At 42.4% G+C, this 16,503-nt stretch overlaps 4 protein-coding genes across 4 annotated transcripts; 2 read left to right on the top strand and 2 right to left on the bottom strand.

The window, feature by feature from the left end:
- The first annotated feature begins 2,161 nt into the window (after positions 1-2,161).
- LOC108604348 (protein artichoke) lies at positions 2,162-10,138 on the top strand. Its single transcript, XM_017993778.1, has 7 exons — positions 2,162-2,481; positions 4,545-4,742; positions 5,023-5,179; positions 5,240-5,603; positions 5,674-5,963; positions 6,494-6,640; positions 6,702-10,138. Exons 2-7 carry the CDS (start codon positions 4,585-4,587, stop codon positions 9,804-9,806), a joined length of 4,221 nt encoding a protein of 1,406 aa, XP_017849267.1. The 5' UTR covers positions 2,162-2,481; positions 4,545-4,584; the 3' UTR covers positions 9,807-10,138.
- Positions 10,139-10,240: 102 nt separating this feature from the next.
- Positions 10,241-12,641, bottom strand: LOC108601635 (prostatic acid phosphatase). The gene is made up of 7 exons (XM_017989533.1): positions 12,555-12,641; positions 12,295-12,489; positions 12,144-12,242; positions 11,844-12,083; positions 11,338-11,787; positions 11,019-11,277; positions 10,241-10,745 (listed from the first exon to the last, which is right to left on the bottom strand). Exons 2-7 carry the CDS (start codon positions 12,430-12,432, stop codon positions 10,636-10,638), a joined length of 1,296 nt encoding a protein of 431 aa, XP_017845022.1. The 5' UTR covers positions 12,433-12,489; positions 12,555-12,641; the 3' UTR covers positions 10,241-10,635.
- Positions 12,642-12,830: 189 nt separating this feature from the next.
- LOC108602444 lies at positions 12,831-13,839 on the top strand. Its single transcript, XM_017990566.1, has one exon. It carries the CDS (start codon positions 12,884-12,886, stop codon positions 13,772-13,774), a length of 891 nt encoding a protein of 296 aa, XP_017846055.1. The 5' UTR covers positions 12,831-12,883; the 3' UTR covers positions 13,775-13,839.
- A 162-nt stretch (positions 13,840-14,001) lies between these two features.
- On the bottom strand, positions 14,002-16,251 carry LOC108601912 (BRCA1-associated protein). Its single transcript, XM_017989890.2, has 5 exons — positions 15,951-16,251; positions 15,546-15,888; positions 15,323-15,493; positions 14,473-15,264; positions 14,002-14,417 (listed from the first exon to the last, which is right to left on the bottom strand). The coding sequence occupies exons 1-5, from the start codon at positions 16,009-16,011 to the stop codon at positions 14,120-14,122; spliced, it is 1,665 nt and encodes a 554-aa protein (XP_017845379.1). The 5' UTR covers positions 16,012-16,251; the 3' UTR covers positions 14,002-14,119.
- Between the last annotated feature and the right edge of the window lie 252 nt (positions 16,252-16,503).

The following is a 16,503-nucleotide window of genomic DNA, read 5'->3' as shown; positions in this document are numbered from 1 at the left end:
AAAAATAAGGCACTGAAGCATTAAATAATAGCCAAATAGAATGCGCTTGGTTCAATAAATTATCAAAATAGAAATCCTGGAAAAGCGTTTAGTACCAAGCCTAAAGGTTGCATATGCAGATAGCCTAAGTGTCCTGAAGTGTCGCCAGACAGTGGACAAAAATCTGCATTTATAAAATGAAAATAAATATAAAGTTTAATCGATAAATTACTTAATAAATTTTGGCATATGCATGACAATGGGTTAGCACTTTCATTTGTAATACTTATACACAATTTATATTATATAATATACAATTTGCATACGCTGATGTCCACTGTGCATCGGCATTGCCTTATTATGTTGACATTGCCTTCTATAGCAGGCAGCGCCAAAGCGCTTGTATAATTGATTAGGTTTGGCTTCTGCCAATAAAGCACACACTTTACTTAGCTCAATACCGAGCCCTGCACCTCCCTTGCAAGCAAGAGTCCTGTGCGTGCTTATATGTAAACGGCGCTTAATAATAATTTATGGTCTATGTACAGAGACATTAATCTTTATTGAAATTGAAAAGTAAATGCAAACCGTTGACAAGCTATTTGTGCTGGAAATGAAGCGCTCATGTTTGGGTACTTAAAGAGAATTTCTGGCAAACATTGAATGCATGATTCGCACAAATTGTAACTCGCTTGTCACAGTCTGGACTGCACTTTAACTGAGGCGTATAGATCAATTTGTTTTATGGCGAGTTGGTCAGCAGACTGGACATAAGCCATTTAGCCTACATTCGTTCAAATGTATGCAAATTGACATGAACAAATGGACTTGGCCGGCTTGTGGGGAATGAGGCAAGAGCGCTTCAGTGCAATCAGTGTGGTGGGAGCGGCAAATGGTGGGAAGCTGGGCAGACTGGGCGACTAGGCGGCTCTCGCTGGAAAAGCCAGTCAAGTGTTGCGCCTTAGACATAATTTATCAGCTGAACGATTTGATTTATATGGTTAGCCACGGCATGTGGCACGTCATTGTTGCAGCGTTTCACTGCCACACACAATATTGCCAGCACTTGTATTATTATGTTGTACATAAGTACACATATGTATGTGTGCTTATGTTATGAGTAATTCACTTGAGTCTTGAACGAGTGTGTGCTGCCATTTGCGGGCCATTTGCTCATGAAAATGGAAAGTATTTTGGTTTTGCTTTTGCGCAAAAGAAATTTTTGCGCACAAAAGCCACAACTGCTAACCAAGCATGCCTAAACATGAAAGCATCCAAAATTACAGTGAACAATAAAGCAAATGTTGTTGACAATAGCTGAAAGTTTAAATACTCTTGCTACTACTTGCTGTTGTACAAAGTTTCAGCTTTTTGTTCAAGAACTTTCAACTGACACGCTTTATCTAAGAGTCTAGCTTCTAATAAAAGAGATAAACATGCCATCAGTTGGCAAGACGGCTTCATAGACATAGACACGCCTATTTGTGTGTTCATTAAGAATCTAAACAAATGTCACGAGTCGTCAAAGCTACTTTCAACTCTCTTCCCAGCTAGTGTATAATAATGTACATATTTGTGGCTGGCTGGCTGGCAGGCGGGTGGAGATTATCCACACATGGACTGCCTGTTCGTCAGGTGTTAACAACCTCCATGCAGCCATCAGATGTGCGTGCCGAGCTGCTGCTGCTGCTGATCAACGTGAGTCGTTCGCTCTCAAAGAGTTGACAATTAGTTGCGTGAAGGAAAGTAACTCGTCGTATCTGCCATTGTCGCATTATTCAAAGACTTAACCCCATTAGCGTAAATTGGCGCACTTGCCAATCAGTGAAACACAGCACAACAGGTAGATATGGGCAAGGGCAAAGACTCGGAGTAACAAAACTTTCTGCGGCATGCCAAAGCCAAAGAACAGCGAGGCGAAAACTTTTACCCGGCCCCAAAAACAACTACAACGCAGCAAGTCTTAAAATGAGGCAAAAGACCAAAGACACAATGTAAACTCATTCACGAGTCGGCTCCACTGAGAGGCCCAGAGCGAGAGCGAGAGACATCTGCGATACACAAGTGTTAAGTTGAGCCACGATCTTTGGAATTTTTAGTACCAAAAGACGCGGGGAAACCAGTTTGAGAGCGTTCAGTGGCCAGCAGCCATGGGCCAGGCAGTCAGTTGCTGCGCGACGCTCAAGTGGAGCACACGATCCAAAGACGAAACCGCGAACGCGACGGCGCTTGAAACGCCAAACGCATTAAACGCCAAGCCGAACGTCTCTGCGCGCATGCTCATCCGCTTGTTGTCGCTCTTGTTGTTGTTGTTGTTGTTGTAGTTGTACTGCGCCAGCGCGCAGTTTAATTATTACTCTGTGCCCCCCGCCTGGCAGTTCGCGGCTAGCAGCAGCAGTTGCAGCCCCTTTCTTGAGCCACTGCCCCCACCCCCCGCGTGCTCAGTTGCCGATAAGCGGCGCAAAGTTTACTTGTTTGTCTGCATTTTTCCAACGCTACTGTGTAAGTGTGTGTGCGTCTCTCAGTCTGTGTGTAATAACTCTTTTTCCAACGGTGTGTGAGTGCGCTTTTCTCTGGGAAAATAAGTTCTTGCCGTTTGTTGCTTTCTTTTTGTTTTGCAAACGAACGTAAACAATACTTATACAACATTGTGAGTGGGTCTCTCGGTTTTGTGCAATCGACAATAAAACGGCAGAATTTCCCAACAAAGCAAATATTAAGAAAAGAAAAATATACAACATTTTGTTGGTTTTGTCTGTGACGGGTGACGTGCAATTTTACAGCTAACAAAAGTAAGCCAAAAAATAATAATACAAACCAAAATTTGTTTAAACATAAATTAGAAGAGAAACAGGTTACAAACACAACAAGAAATTGTTTCAAGCCGCAGCCCAGCGTATTGTGCTTAACATATTTCCCATCAAAAAGTTGTATTTTTAATCGCCCTCTGCATACACACACCTTTGCTATTTGTGTGTGTGTGTGTGTGTGTGTGCATGTGCGTGTGTGTGTGAGAAAACAAGAAGTGGACGCAGTCGCAGTCCAAGCCCATGTAGCAAGCGAGACCTTGAAGCTGTCGCTGTCGTTGTTGTTTTGTTTCATTTTGGGGTCTCGTTTTTGGATCAGCTTGTTTTTTATATCAAATCAAATCGCATATGCATTTCAATGACCAAATGATGCAAATAAACCACACACACATTTCTGTTTACGTTGATGTGTTGACGTTGACGTCGATGTTGAAATGCAAGCCGCCGTCCGTTGTTTTATAGGCCATATAAATTTGCATAAGCATCATTACAAATTTATGTTTATATACGCACACATATCTATTTACAGACCAGTCTATGCACACTACCAGCTGTTTGCTTTTTTTTTTTTGCTTTTCGTATTAAAGTCTGATCAAATAGCGTTTTACATAGCTGTGGACCGTTAAGCACAAATACTTGGCAAAACTCATAGACACACTTTTGAGCTTTTGGCGCTTGCTGTTGGACATGCAACGGTACTACAAACGTAGTGTGAGATATAACGAAGAATATTAGCAAATACAATCAATGCGTACTCACTACTATAAACATACTTACGACCATGACTGTTGTGCATATGTATGTGTGTATGTTAGCTTAAGATATTAGCAGAATTGAAGCAAGCAACGGCATGAATTATGCATAATTGAGTTTGTTTTGTTCCCAAAACATTTTCTCCCTTACACTGAAAAAAGAGTTCTAATAGAAAAAGATATAGATCTAATACACTAAATAAATTCGTGGAATATCCAAAAAGACTTCTAAATAATAATAAAAAAAATGTAAATAAAAAGTGAGAACATTAGTTTGGTTTAATATCACGTGCTGAATTTAAACAACAGAAGACAATACAATAAATTTTCTATATCACAGCGTGAAATTTAAATTATTACTTAGAAGAATAGACCAAGAGAAAGCTATAAACATTTAATCAGCATAATAATAGCTTAAATAAAATAAAATTTGCGTATCCATAGGCATTTTGTAATTAATACTTTACCAAATTAACATAAAACTAATTGTACTATTTGTAGAGTAAGCGTCTCTTAAATGACACTTATTTATTTCAAGTAATTCAAAACCTTGATTGCTTTCGGTCTTGAATTACAGTTATATGGTAAAACTCTGGTATTAACTAGTAGACTAATTTATTTATGAACTAGTTATCATAGAATTACCTTTTTGGGCTAATATTTCCGATAAAAGCGCTCTCTTGAGTTTATAGAGAGAGATCAAAGCTGCCCAGAGGCATTAATAAAAAACATTCTTAACTTGGCTTGGGCATTGCTGCTATGCAAATGAACAGTTCTAAGCTGCGAAACGAATACAAAGAGGAAATGACCAAAAAACTTCTGTATAGAGAGCCAGACCCAGTACTGGGCCCCGTTGTCTATATGTAAATTTAGTTGTATCCAAGTCCGGTAAATGCTGCAACTCAAAACAGACAAAAAGCGCGAGTTTTGAAACAAGTTTTGTACGCATACTTGAATGATTACGAATTACAAAGCATACCTACTAAATTAAAATCTTTAATTGCAGCAGCGAAAAAGCAGCAACAGCAACAACAGCAGCAACAAAAATGGCAAGTTGGCTACAACTGCCAGTTGTTGGCAGCGTGGAGCGACAGCTGAAAAGCCTGTTGTTGTTATACATCTGCTGGTTGTGCTGCCTGGCCCGAGATTGCGAGGCCTGGCGGCCATGTCCGGAGCTCAGTCCCGCCTTGCGATTGCCATGCAGGTGAGTTGTGAGTGAATTGACTGACAGACAGCGCATTTCCGCTTACACTAGCCAACAAATTAAAGCGAAACCAAACAAAATTAATTGCACAAGCAAAGGCAAATCAATCAAAATTTAATTTGCAATAGCTAAATGATCGACAACACACTTTAATTTGCTGGCTAGTGTGTTGTCTTGTAATCTACGTGTGCAACAGCGGCCGCAAGTTGTTGGCAATTTCCGAACTGTGTTCAACATTTGAGCTTTAATTGTTAATCATTGCAATTGGCGACAATTACAGATGTAATGTGGTGCCGTTTGCGGCAACTGGCCAGCTGGGTGCAGTGGCCATGGACTGCGACCGTGTTGTTTTCCCCGGCGACGCACCGCTGCCGTTCGGTGCGCCCATCGTGGCGTATACGCAACGCTACAGCGGCCAACAAACGCTGCCCGCACAGGTAAGCGCGCAATTATAAAATCATTTTTCGTTTATAAATATAATTTGTGTTTGATTGCAGGCCTTGGGTCAGCTCAAGCTGCCCATTGAGGAATTGGATCTGTCCAACAATCTTATCAGACGCATACCGGAGAAAGCTTTTGTAGGCCTCAAGGACACTCTGAATGAGCTGCGCTTGGCCAACAATCTGCTGGGCGACAATCTCAATCCCATATTCTCCACAGCCGAGCTGCATGCGCTGCAGAATCTGCGTCTGTTGGACTTGTCCGGCAACAAAATCAAGTTGATTGAGGAGGGCGTGCTCAAGGGCTGCATGGATCTGAAGGAGCTGTACATAGATCGCAACAGCTTGACAGCCGTGCCTGTTAATTCACTCAACGGCCCCAATGGCTTGCGTCATTTATCATTGCGTCAAAATCATATAGGTAACTATGCTTTGCATCCAAGTGGCTGAGTAGCTCTCTTTTCTAAACAAGTTCTGCCTGTTTGTCTTAGCCACGCTTCTGAGGGATTCCTTCAGCTCGCAGTCACAGCTGGAGATCATAGATCTGCGCTATAACATGCTGCGCAGCATTGATAGTCTGGCATTCCATGGCTTGCAAAAGATTCGCGAAATCAAGCTGGCTGGCAATCGCATCAGCAACCTGAACAGCGACGTCTTCGAGCGACTGCCCACATTGCAGAAACTGGACTTGTCTGAGAATTTCTTTAATCAATTTCCAACTGTTGCGTTAGCAGCAACGACAGCGCTCAAGGCACTCAATATGTCCTCCAATATGCTGCAGGTGAGTTGTAATAAATAAGCTTATATAAAATAATGCTATAAATACTGACAGAATTGGTTACCTTATTCTAATGAAACTTAATACTAAATTTGTAGTACTAATACTTACAGATGCAATTCATGGAAAATGTAGCTCACAAATAAAGTTGATTACAATTTGAAGCAAATGGGATTTAATATTAAAATAATATTTCGAGGCGATAGGAGACAGTTTTCTTTTATGCAATGTAGTATAGATGGCTTGGCTTAACCGAAATTAATTTTAGAAAATAGACTTTAGAGGTTTTATTTAACTTGCTTGTCCATATTGGCAAAACAATTATTTCTAGCAAATAAAATAAAAATAACATTATTAGTCTTAGTATTTTTATATATTTTCATGAATTAATTAATAAGTTATATAAAATAACTATTGCATTTGAGTTTCATACTTCATAAGTAAAATAAATTGAAATTTCTCTTATTTTTAATTGCAAATTTCTACACATTTCACTGATTTAATTATGTTTGACAATTGTTTTCTCTGCACAGCAATTGGATTATACACACATGCAAGTGTTGAAATCGCTTGAGAGCTTGGACTTGAGTCGCAACAGCATTACGAGCATACCCCCAGGCACATTTCGCGATCAGCATGCGCTCAAGTACTTGGATCTAAGTCTGAACTCGTTGCGCACGGTGCGTATGCTTAATCTTACAACTTAAACTATTTGTTGACAGCTGCTTTTGCCATTTGCAGATAGAGGACGACGCCCTGGAGGGTCTGCAGAGTCTGCAAACGCTGATTATAAAGGACAACAATATATTGCTGATACCTGGCAGTGCCTTGGGCCGACTGCCGCAGCTGACGCTGCTGCAAATGGACTTTAATCGCGTAGCAGCGCTCTCGGCCGACATACTGGGCTCGCTGCAGGCGGGCGATATAGGCACGCTGTCGCTCTCACGCAATGTCATACGTGAGCTGCCGCCAGGCAGCTTTCAAATGTTTAGCAGCCTGCATTCGCTGGATCTGGCGGGCAACAGCCTGGCGCAAGTGAATGCAGATACGTTCGCGGGATTGGAGAACACGCTAATGCAGCTGAAGCTGTCACAGAATCGATTGACAGGCTTGGGTAATGCGCCTTGGGCGCTGCCTGAATTGCGTGGCCTGGACTTGAGCAGCAATAATTTGGGGGAACTGTCAATGAACCTATTTGCAGAGTTGGAGAATTTGCAGTCGCTGAACCTAAGTGGCAATCACTTGGCGCCATTGTCGCCTGCGCTGTTCAAGCCGCTGGCACGCTTGCAGCAGCTCGATCTGAGCCACTGCAGCATACGTCAGCTAAGTGGAGATCTGCTGGCGGCACAGCAGCAACTAAAGCATATATCGCTGGCGGGCAATCAGCTGCAGGAGCTGCAGGATGCTAGTTTCCTAAATCTGTTCAACATAAGCTCCATAGATCTGTCGAATAATCGCATTAGTTCCATACGCGCAGGTGCTTTTGTCAATGTGATGCAGTTGAAGCGTTTGGATCTGCATGGCAATCAGTTGTCTGCCTTCAAGGGCGAGTTCTTCAACACGGGCACAGGACTGGAAGAGCTGGACATATCACACAATCAGCTAACCTATCTGTTTCCCTCCTCGTTCCGCATACACCCGCGTCTGCGCGAGATTAAGGCAGCGCACAACAAGTTCTCCTACTTTCCATCAGAGCTCATTAGCTCGCTGCAGTACCTGGAGCTGGTGGATTTGGCTTACAATAATCTCAAGACCGTTGAGGAACTGGACTTTGCGCGTTTACCGCGCTTGCGCTCCTTGAGTCTGGCGCACAATGAGCTGGACATGGTCAGCGAGATGGCTTTTCATAATTCCACACAGCTGCAGCTACTGGATCTGTCGCATAATCGACTGGATCGCATAGGCGAGCGCACATTCGAGGGTCTGGTGCGCTTGGAGCAGCTTAATCTGGAAGGCAATCAGCTGTCAGAGCTGTCTGATGGCGTCTTTGAGAGCAACAAGCTGCACATGCTAGAGAATGTTAATCTGGCGCACAATCGCTTCGAGTTTGCGCCACTCAAAGCTCTGCAGCTGCGTCAATATTTTGTCTCCTGCGTGGATCTGAGCTACAATCGCATACGAGAGCTGCCACGCGATGACAGCATTATGGTCAACATCAAGAGCATAGATCTGTCCTTCAATCCGCTCTCCGAGCAAGCGGTGCAGCATGTGCTGAACGAGCCCAAGACGGTGCGGGAGCTCAACCTGGCAGGCACGGGCATCAAGCAGTTGCAGCTGCTGGAAACTCCCTTTTTGCAGAGCTTGAATCTGTCGCACAATAAACTGAGCGAGATCAAGCCGCAGGTGTTCCAACGCGTCACCTTGCTGGAGTCGCTGGATCTGTCACACAATCAGCTGCAGTCCCTGGATGAACTTTCTCTGGCCTGGCCACAGCTACAGGTGCTGCAAGCGCTGGACGTGTCCAACAATAGCTTCGGGCTCATTTCGCAGTCCAACTTCGCGCAGCTGGAAATGCTGCGCACGCTGCACTTGAATCACTTGCCGCAGTGCAGTCGCATTGAGAAGAATGCCTTCAAGCCTCTGAGCAACTTGGTGGAGCTGCAGGCGTACGATCTGCCGCTGCTGGGCTACTTGGACTTGGCGGGCATTATGGAGCTGTTGCCTGGCTTGGAGTCGATGGACATTGAGCTCAAGGATGCCAGCATAGGCAGCGAGCAGCTGCAGCCACAAAAGCATCCGCGTCTCAACTCCATTGGCATACGCGGCGAGCGCCTAAAGTCCATTTCGTCAGGCACTCTCGCCGGTCTCAAGAGTCATCAATTGCTTATCCAACTGCAGAACACGTCGTTAAACGTGCTGCCGCCAGCGCTGCTGTTCCCAGTGCCACGCTCCTCGCAGCTTACGCTAAATGTAGCAGGCAACAAGCTGAGCTCACTGGCGCCGCAATTTCTGAATGCTCTGGAGGATCGTCGTGCTAGCCTGCAGCTGCAGGGCTTGGCCAGCAATCCCATCAACTGCAACTGTGATGCGCGCGCCTTGCGACGCTGGCTACCCAACTCTGGCATGCCGGACTTGGTTTGCAAGTCGCCGGACTATCTCGCTGGACGCAAGCTCATTGAGGTGGGCGACGATGAGCTCACCTGCGATGCCCGCCGCATGCCCTCGACCACGTTGAGAAGCAGCACCACCCAGCTAAGATCATCCAGCCAACTGGTGACGCGCAGCAGCACCACCGAGGAGCCGCTCATTATCTGGAGCGTTGAGCCCACGCCGCCGCCAGCCATCATGAAAATCAAAACCAAAGCGCCACTGGTCAAAGCGCAGTCGCCCATTATAAGCAACGACGATACGCTCATCATTGGCATTGTTGGTGGCGTCGTCGCCTTCATAGCCATACTCATCATAATCATTTGCATTATACGCCTGCGCATGAGCAATGCCGAGTATCAGCAGAGCGCCGCCATGATGGGCATGCCCTCGGCCATGCAGCTGGGCGCCCACAATGCTGCCTACAACTATAAGAACGGCGCTGGGGCACTCTACGCCGTGCCTCCTTACCAGACCAACTATGCCACGCTGCCGCACAAGCCCGCCTCCATACACCAGTCCTCGCAGAATCTGACGCAGCGCCAACAGCAGCAGCAGCAACACCATCAGCAGCAACAGGTGGCGCAGCAGGCGGCAGCCGCTCAACAAGCTGCCGCGGTGGCAGCTTACTCCACCATGTCGCGCATGTCCTACTTCAGCGGCGCCGGAGCAGGATCTGTGGGAATGGATGGTGCCGATAGCCTGAACCAACAGCATCAGCCCTATATTATTTACTCGGACGACAAGGCCTATAGATAGACAGAAGTGCATCTGCAAGATTTTTCATCTAGTTTCACATCTTTGTCTACACCCATAACTCAGTCAAAGCAAATCAATAAAAATACTTCAACAGGTTCTATCGTCAGGAGCTTAGTCCAGAGAGACATTGCGTAATTGATAAAACAACAATTAATATCTGAAAGTTAACATTGATGAACTAGAGTAAGCCTCTTACATTTAACTCAATCGATTACGCTCTCTGAGCAGACTAACGCTCTTGTCTACAGTCGTATTGTATTTTGTATATAGACTTAGTACTCTCTAACTGTATCTTAACAATAATTAAGTCGATAAATCGCTTATGCGTAATAAACAAATCTTAGTATATTATAAAACGCTGCGTATTTTCATTTAGTTTGTGCTCAACTTTTATTAGATTTCAAAAAATATTCTCAATATACAACAAGATGATATCGTAATTCGATTATGTATATATATTTAGCCTATACTCGTAAATGCAGGTATGCTTAAGTGCTTTATACATATGTTTTAATATATTTTGTGTGTATGTATTATACGCAAAATGCACGCATGTTTTTACATGAGGATAACTTATTCACAGTCTTTGCTTTTTCATTTCCATTATCTTTGAACTAAAAGAAAACAGTGTCATCAATTCATAGGTGCGCATCATATAACATTAAATGCATTCAATTTAAGTTTGTAACTATCCGCATGGCAACAAATGGAGTAATAATGTAAATGTATAAATTGAGAACAAGAAAACAGTCTATATAAATTCAGACAATTTGTAACAAAGTCTGCAACACAAAATGTAATTTGATGCGCTCGTATTTTGTAACATATTTTACGCCATTTCATCATAGGGCGTATTAAAATTATAGTTGCGGCGACGATAGAAGATCATTAGGCCATAGCTGACGCAGAGTAAAACGGCAATGATAACAATGAGTATACCTAGAATAATTATGAAAAATGTTTAATAAACTGCAACTGATTGCAACCGACAGAGCTGTAAGTAATTAATTTTGTTGTATTCCGAATGATCTTTAACTTTATTTCAATGAATTTTGAGCAATATGAATTATTCTTATATGCTTGTAATCAAAACAAAACAGTAAGCTAATGATATGCCATTTGTATTTGTATTATATACGAAACGAAAAATATTGAACTCGGTGGTGTTATAAGGACATTTACATGCAACAACACATAAGTTTTAAAACTTGCCTGTGGCAGCGCCCAAGTTGGCATCCTCATATGTCATGGCCATTGTAGAAAGCTTGCACTCATCTGCCCAATTAGCTGGCAACACATCCTGATACAATTCAAACATCTTGTTGAGGGGACAAGATTTACCACAGCCAGGTATGTCCATGGCCTGGGGCTCAGCTGTAGTGTTCTTGTAGTAAACAGAGACCGAGGGCTTTTCGTTATCATCCACGCGCAATTCCATTAATATACACGCCACATATGGTGGACTGTGCACCTGTGTATGCAAAAAATTCAATCATCAACTTTTTCGGTGCAAGCTTATTAAGAAACTTACGTCAAACAACTTGAGTGCATTCAATAAGTTGGCAACTGTTGTGTCATGTGCACTATATATGTATACAGAGCGGTCAGGTTTGAGTTGCTTCGTCGTCTTCTTTTCCATTCGTTGCAGTATATCTTTTAGCAGTGGGCCAACCTTTAGCCGTGCCATCTGTCTTGTGTACGTATTGATGGCAAATGCAAAATTTGCGACGTCGGTAAAATCGGCGCTACCATAAATCTTTTGTGCCCACACGGGCAACGCTTTGCCGTAGAGGGTCTCAATGAACATTGTATTATTTATGTACTGTGCATCCAAGAATGTTTTAATTGATCGCCCGCTATTGCTTTCAATATAGCTAAAGAGTTCCTTGTACTTTGCTAGCATAGCTTGCATCTCCGAAGATTCTAACATATTTTTCATAGCGTAGTCATAGGCTGGACATGGCGCCTTGGCAGCAAGTATCTGTAAATAGCAAAATGTGAATAAGCGCTCTAAAAATATACTGTATTTATAGCTACCACATCTTCCTCTTCTGGCAGTGAATGCACTGGTATTGGTTGCCATTTAATCTCCTTATTCCACACATCACTACCAACGGGTTCATACAATCCTGCTAAATTAGCTTGAGCGCTCATCAGCGTGCGATCTACATCGGTGGATTGCACATAAATCTCCTCCCTGCTATATGTGGCATTCAAAAGTGCACTGTATCGCTGACGTAGCCATTTGCCTAGCTCGTAGTGTTGTTGCTTACCACGCTGCAAGATATAAATAGTAATAGTAATTGCTGATTACAAGACATTGCAGCAACTACTCACATTTGTCAATTGACCCCATAGATTAGGCCAGTACTTGCGATCATTCCAAGGGTCTGTAGGGTATGGGTCAACTGGCATTCTATCGCCATGTCGAAAAATCTAAAACACCATATGGTAGCAAACATTTTGTCAATAAGCTCATATTACTTACCACATGGGCAAATTTTAGCTTGCCTGGCAGCGCTTCTTGAACATCGACACCTTTGCTTTCTCCAATGGCAAAATTAATTATGCAAATTGTGCTTAGTAAGATAAAAGACATAGAGAAATAACCTTGAGAGTGAGCCATTGTAGTTGGTCTAACAAAGGCAGTGCTACCAATATCAATGCTTCAATATTGGCAAAACTATTTACAAGGAATAACACATATTATATAGCTATCAAGGTTTTTATCAATTGTCAACCACTTACCTGTAATTAGATAAAACCTGTAGCTCTTATCATCTCTTGTACACAAAAACAATATAAACACGATTAAATTTTAAGCAATTGCCATTGTTTTGCTTTACAGTATTTTGCAACACCTAAGTATTTTGCAACACAGCCAATTGGTATTTTGTCGATAAGCAGTTATCGATAATAAAATCAGCTGTTACAACAAAGCGGCAATTTTAAATGTATTGTGATGAAGCAAAGCCTTGAACGTCAAAGAAATAAATTCCATATTCACATTATAGCTTACGAAGTAAATCTGTACATATATATTTCATTTCATTTTATTCAACATTTCATTGATCAATATGTTGCCCGCATGTCCCGATGAGCTGCCAAATCCGCATAAAAGTTGCCTTCGTGAAATGTTAAATACATTAATTTGTAACGATCAGGATGTTAAACGCTTGAATACTGAGCTACGCAATCTGCAACTTGAGCTTGCAGCCGAGCTAGACAAAATTGAAAAGTCACACGTGTGTGACGATGGGAAGACTAAAACAACAACGCCAGAATTATGTCCACCTGAAGACGATCTATCAGAATTTACCAAGCGCATCATCAGTCTCGATGAAGTGAAACATTTTTATACAAAGAGATTGGAAGAAATTCGTAAGCGTCGGGACAGTATTCTCATGTACGCCAAACAATGCTTCCAAGCCTACAATGAGGAGAAGTGCAAGTTTAAATCATTCCAGGAGAACACCGTTGACTATATTAAACGCACGGCAGCGCTATCTCAGGAGCCAACAGTCATTGCACGTTGCAAACGTGATATGTGTGAGATGCACAAACGTTTTGTCAATGAAGTGGCAAATTTGAAGCGCTGTGAATCCCAGCTAGAGCCCTTCTTTAAATTGCTAAAGGACTCGGATCCCAAGACTTATTGTGAATGTTGTTGCCTTAAAAACTACGAGTGGTTGCCTCAAGGCAAAGACCTTGAGGTTGTTGATGCGGCTGCTAATGAAATCAAAGAGAAGATGGGCAAGGTATTGGTTGGGGCATTTGCTCAACTCCACTTACATATGCCGCAGGATATGCGCGGATTCCTGGCCGGATATTTGATGAATGTTGAACGTAATGAGCATGAGGTCAAAGAGAAGCTCGACATCTTTCAGACGGCTGAACCAGTTAATGACAAAGAATTGCCTGACCCAACTTATAAATGCACTACCGATTGTCCGGTACAAAATAAATAAATGTTAATGTTTAAGTTGCATTGCAATGAAATAAAATGTAATGTCTGAATTAAGAAATATCAGAATTAGCGAAACGAGATCCATAAAACAAAAATAATTTAGGAACTCGGGGTTTGATATTTATAACTAAGATTACCTAATTACCATAGTTATAGCAATTTAAAAGAAGTTTATTTCTCAATGAACAAAACTTTAAGTTTATTTATGACAGTTGTATATTTATGTTGCTGAGAATCGAATAATACAAAAAGGATGCTACATACATATATATCGATTTATTTTAAAATGTTACTTCAAAAGTATTTTTGTAAGTGCTTAGGTTCTTAATGCAACAGACTTAATGTTTTATTCTCTGGCTTTGCGTCGATTACGGCGTGAACTGCTGGTAGGATCCTTATTACTAACGCCGGTGATTGAGGCGCCAGATACTTCGGTACCGGCCATTTTCTCTTGCGTGTCCAAAAAGAACATGACATCGCGAAGCTGCTCCTTAAGATCAGTGACCTCCTTATCATGATTAGTCTTAAACTCGTTATACTGTAATTCCAGATCCTTGAATTTCTTGTGCCAGCTGCTCTGAGTGGTCTGTATAGCCTTGGACAGTTCACGTTCATCAGTCAGCTGCTTCTGTACTTCTTTGAGCCTTCAAATACAAGTGGAACAATAAAAACAAAACAATGGTTATATTCAAGGCTTACTTGTTTGCGTGTTGCACTAGTTTGCGCTCCAAGGTTTGTTTTTCTTTGAGCGCATTTTGGTGTAGCTGCTGCAGCTCATCTACCTCTGTCTTAGTCTCTGCAGCACTGACTTTGAAGCTCCGCCATTCCTGTTCCATTTTCTCCAAACGCTCTTCATAAAACTTACGTTGTGTATCCAGCTGAGAGGTTAACAAATATGTAAATTCCATTTGCATAGAGTCGATTTTTTCCTCTCGCTCATCTTTTTCAGTCTGTGAAGCAACCAACTTGCCATCGGATTTATTTTGAAACAAGCGATGCACAAAATTGTCTCCGGCATAATCCCAAACACTTGAAGTGCCCAGTTGCATGGCAAAAGTATGATTGGTAGCGCGATAATGAGCAGCTGCATGGCCGCCTTGGTAACGACCGCAGCCCACATGACCGCAGATCAAACAAATCCATAGCGAATCTGTGCCCTCGCATTCCATGCATACTGAATCCTCGACTAATTCTGGTGTCTGAACATGACGACATACGGGACAGGTAGAGTCACCCCAATTCATCAGGCAGCTGGCATGAAAGGCATGATTGCATAAAATGGTTAAGACACCATCAACGCTCTCGTCCATGCGCTCCAGGCAAACAGGACAAGTGGGCAGCTCGGTATGCCCTAGCGGTGGGATGCCATTCTCACCACGCTCTACTGCTGACACCCATACAGCATGGCACACAGTGTCCGGCTCAAGGGAATTGTATGCGATTCCATTGTAAGATTTATAAAACTCCAGCGCCGATTCATTCGAGCGAAATCTATATACAAAAAATTACTTTAGATCTGCACTGTAATTTTTAATATGTATTCACTTACTCTAGCAATACCATGAATTGATTTGGACTGCCATCCCGCACAATGCGAACATGTTTTATTTCAGCATGACAAGGTGCTATAAAGTTAAGCAAGTCATGGCAATCAAGCGTAGCTGGCACAGCCAGCAAACACAGCTTATTTGAAGGAGCCTCTTTGATAGCTTTACGCTCGCTGCAAGTAAATGTATATTTATTTGTTGTAAATACTTGTTGCTATTACTCACTTCTTTTTATACAAATGAATAATGCCCTTTGTTAGCTCCACCACAGGATTGCCTGAGAAGTAACCGATTTCAAGCGGAAACTTGGAGGCAGCTGCGCCAATCAATTCATCGCCACTACGTGGTGTTGTCTCGCGCGAGCTTCCAGCTCCACCTTCCTGCTGCTGCACTGCAGCAGCCCAGTTCATTTTGCACTCTCTGTTGGCGCTTAGCTCACGCTGCCAACGCTGATTACTGTAGGTTTCTATTATTATTTCGCGGGCCTGGCGCAGTCCGCGATCTCGTTCACGTTCCTTTTGTACACGCGGATTCGTTGGATGTTCTGTGGACACTGCGCCTTCGGTCTCTGCATTAAATATGTATGTGAATAATTTGTGTCTTTTACTTTGAACTGGGTGCGTAGTTTACCTGAGTTGGCTTCCAAATCGATCTCGATTCTGATGACACACAACGAAATGTTTTCTAGCATTACAGAAGCATAATTTTGATCAAATTGTTATACCAAAAATCATGTTAGCTCTTTAGTTTCGAAGAATTTTTTAGAAATTCAACAATTTTCATCAAATAATGCAATACACAACAAAGACAACAGCTGAGCTAATGTTATCGAAAAGCAAACAAGCGTAAATAATACCAACAAAATACTAAAGCGCACCGATAGCTGCAGCAACACATATCGAATAGGCGGTTTATTTACACATAGTAAATCGAGTGCTCAACGTACCAGTTTGTAATTCCATTTAAATTTAAAAGTAAGTTTCAAGAGCAGCAAATCAAAACAAATTTCTTTTTGTTTATGTACTTGTTTTGAACATTTGACATTGCTGAACTAGTTGGTTGCTTTGAGTTTTGTTTTAATGTATTTTATGTAGCCACGAAAAACTAGTTATCTTTAATTTCAATAATTAGTTAAAGCTCAGCTTCTGTCATGTGGCGCCAACTGTATTTATGTTGCCTTAGC

The sequence above is a fragment of the Drosophila busckii genome, chromosome 3R (assembly GCF_011750605.1).
Source record: "Drosophila busckii strain San Diego stock center, stock number 13000-0081.31 chromosome 3R, ASM1175060v1, whole genome shotgun sequence".
Taxonomy (NCBI): Eukaryota; Metazoa; Arthropoda; class Insecta; order Diptera; family Drosophilidae; genus Drosophila; species Drosophila busckii.
The sequence above is the reverse complement of the archived record's forward strand: the minus strand, read 5'-3'. Positions and strand labels throughout refer to the sequence as shown.

Bases quoted from the DNA above. Each gene is read 5' to 3' on its own strand.
- LOC108604348 (XM_017993778.1), top strand. From the start codon at position 4,585: ATGGCAAGTTGGCTACAACTGCCAGTTGTTGGCAGCGTGGAGCGACAG. The intron at 5,964-6,493 runs GTGAGTTGTAAT...TTCTCTGCACAG, and splicing joins TGTCCTCCAATATGCTGCAG to CAATTGGATTATACACACAT. The intron at 6,641-6,701 runs GTGCGTATGCTT...TGCCATTTGCAG, and splicing joins GTCTGAACTCGTTGCGCACG to ATAGAGGACGACGCCCTGGA.
- LOC108601635 (XM_017989533.1), bottom strand. From the start codon at position 12,432: ATGGCTCACTCTCAAGGTTATTTCTCTATGTCTTTTATCTTACTAAGC. The intron at 12,243-12,294 runs GTAAGTAATATG...ATGGTGTTTTAG, and splicing joins AGCTAAAATTTGCCCATGTG to ATTTTTCGACATGGCGATAG. The intron at 10,746-11,018 runs GCAAGTTTTAAA...TAATTATTCTAG, and splicing joins CAACTTGGGCGCTGCCACAG to GTATACTCATTGTTATCATT.
- LOC108602444 (XM_017990566.1), top strand. From the start codon at position 12,884: ATGTTGCCCGCATGTCCCGATGAGCTGCCAAATCCGCATAAAAGTTGC.
- LOC108601912 (XM_017989890.2), bottom strand. From the start codon at position 16,011: ATGCTAGAAAACATTTCGTTGTGTGTCATCAGAATCGAGATCGATTTG. The intron at 15,889-15,950 runs GTAAACTACGCA...TATTTAATGCAG, and splicing joins CGATTTGGAAGCCAACTCAG to AGACCGAAGGCGCAGTGTCC. The intron at 15,265-15,322 runs GTAAGTGAATAC...TTTTGTATATAG, and splicing joins CAATTCATGGTATTGCTAGA to ATTTCGCTCGAATGAATCGG.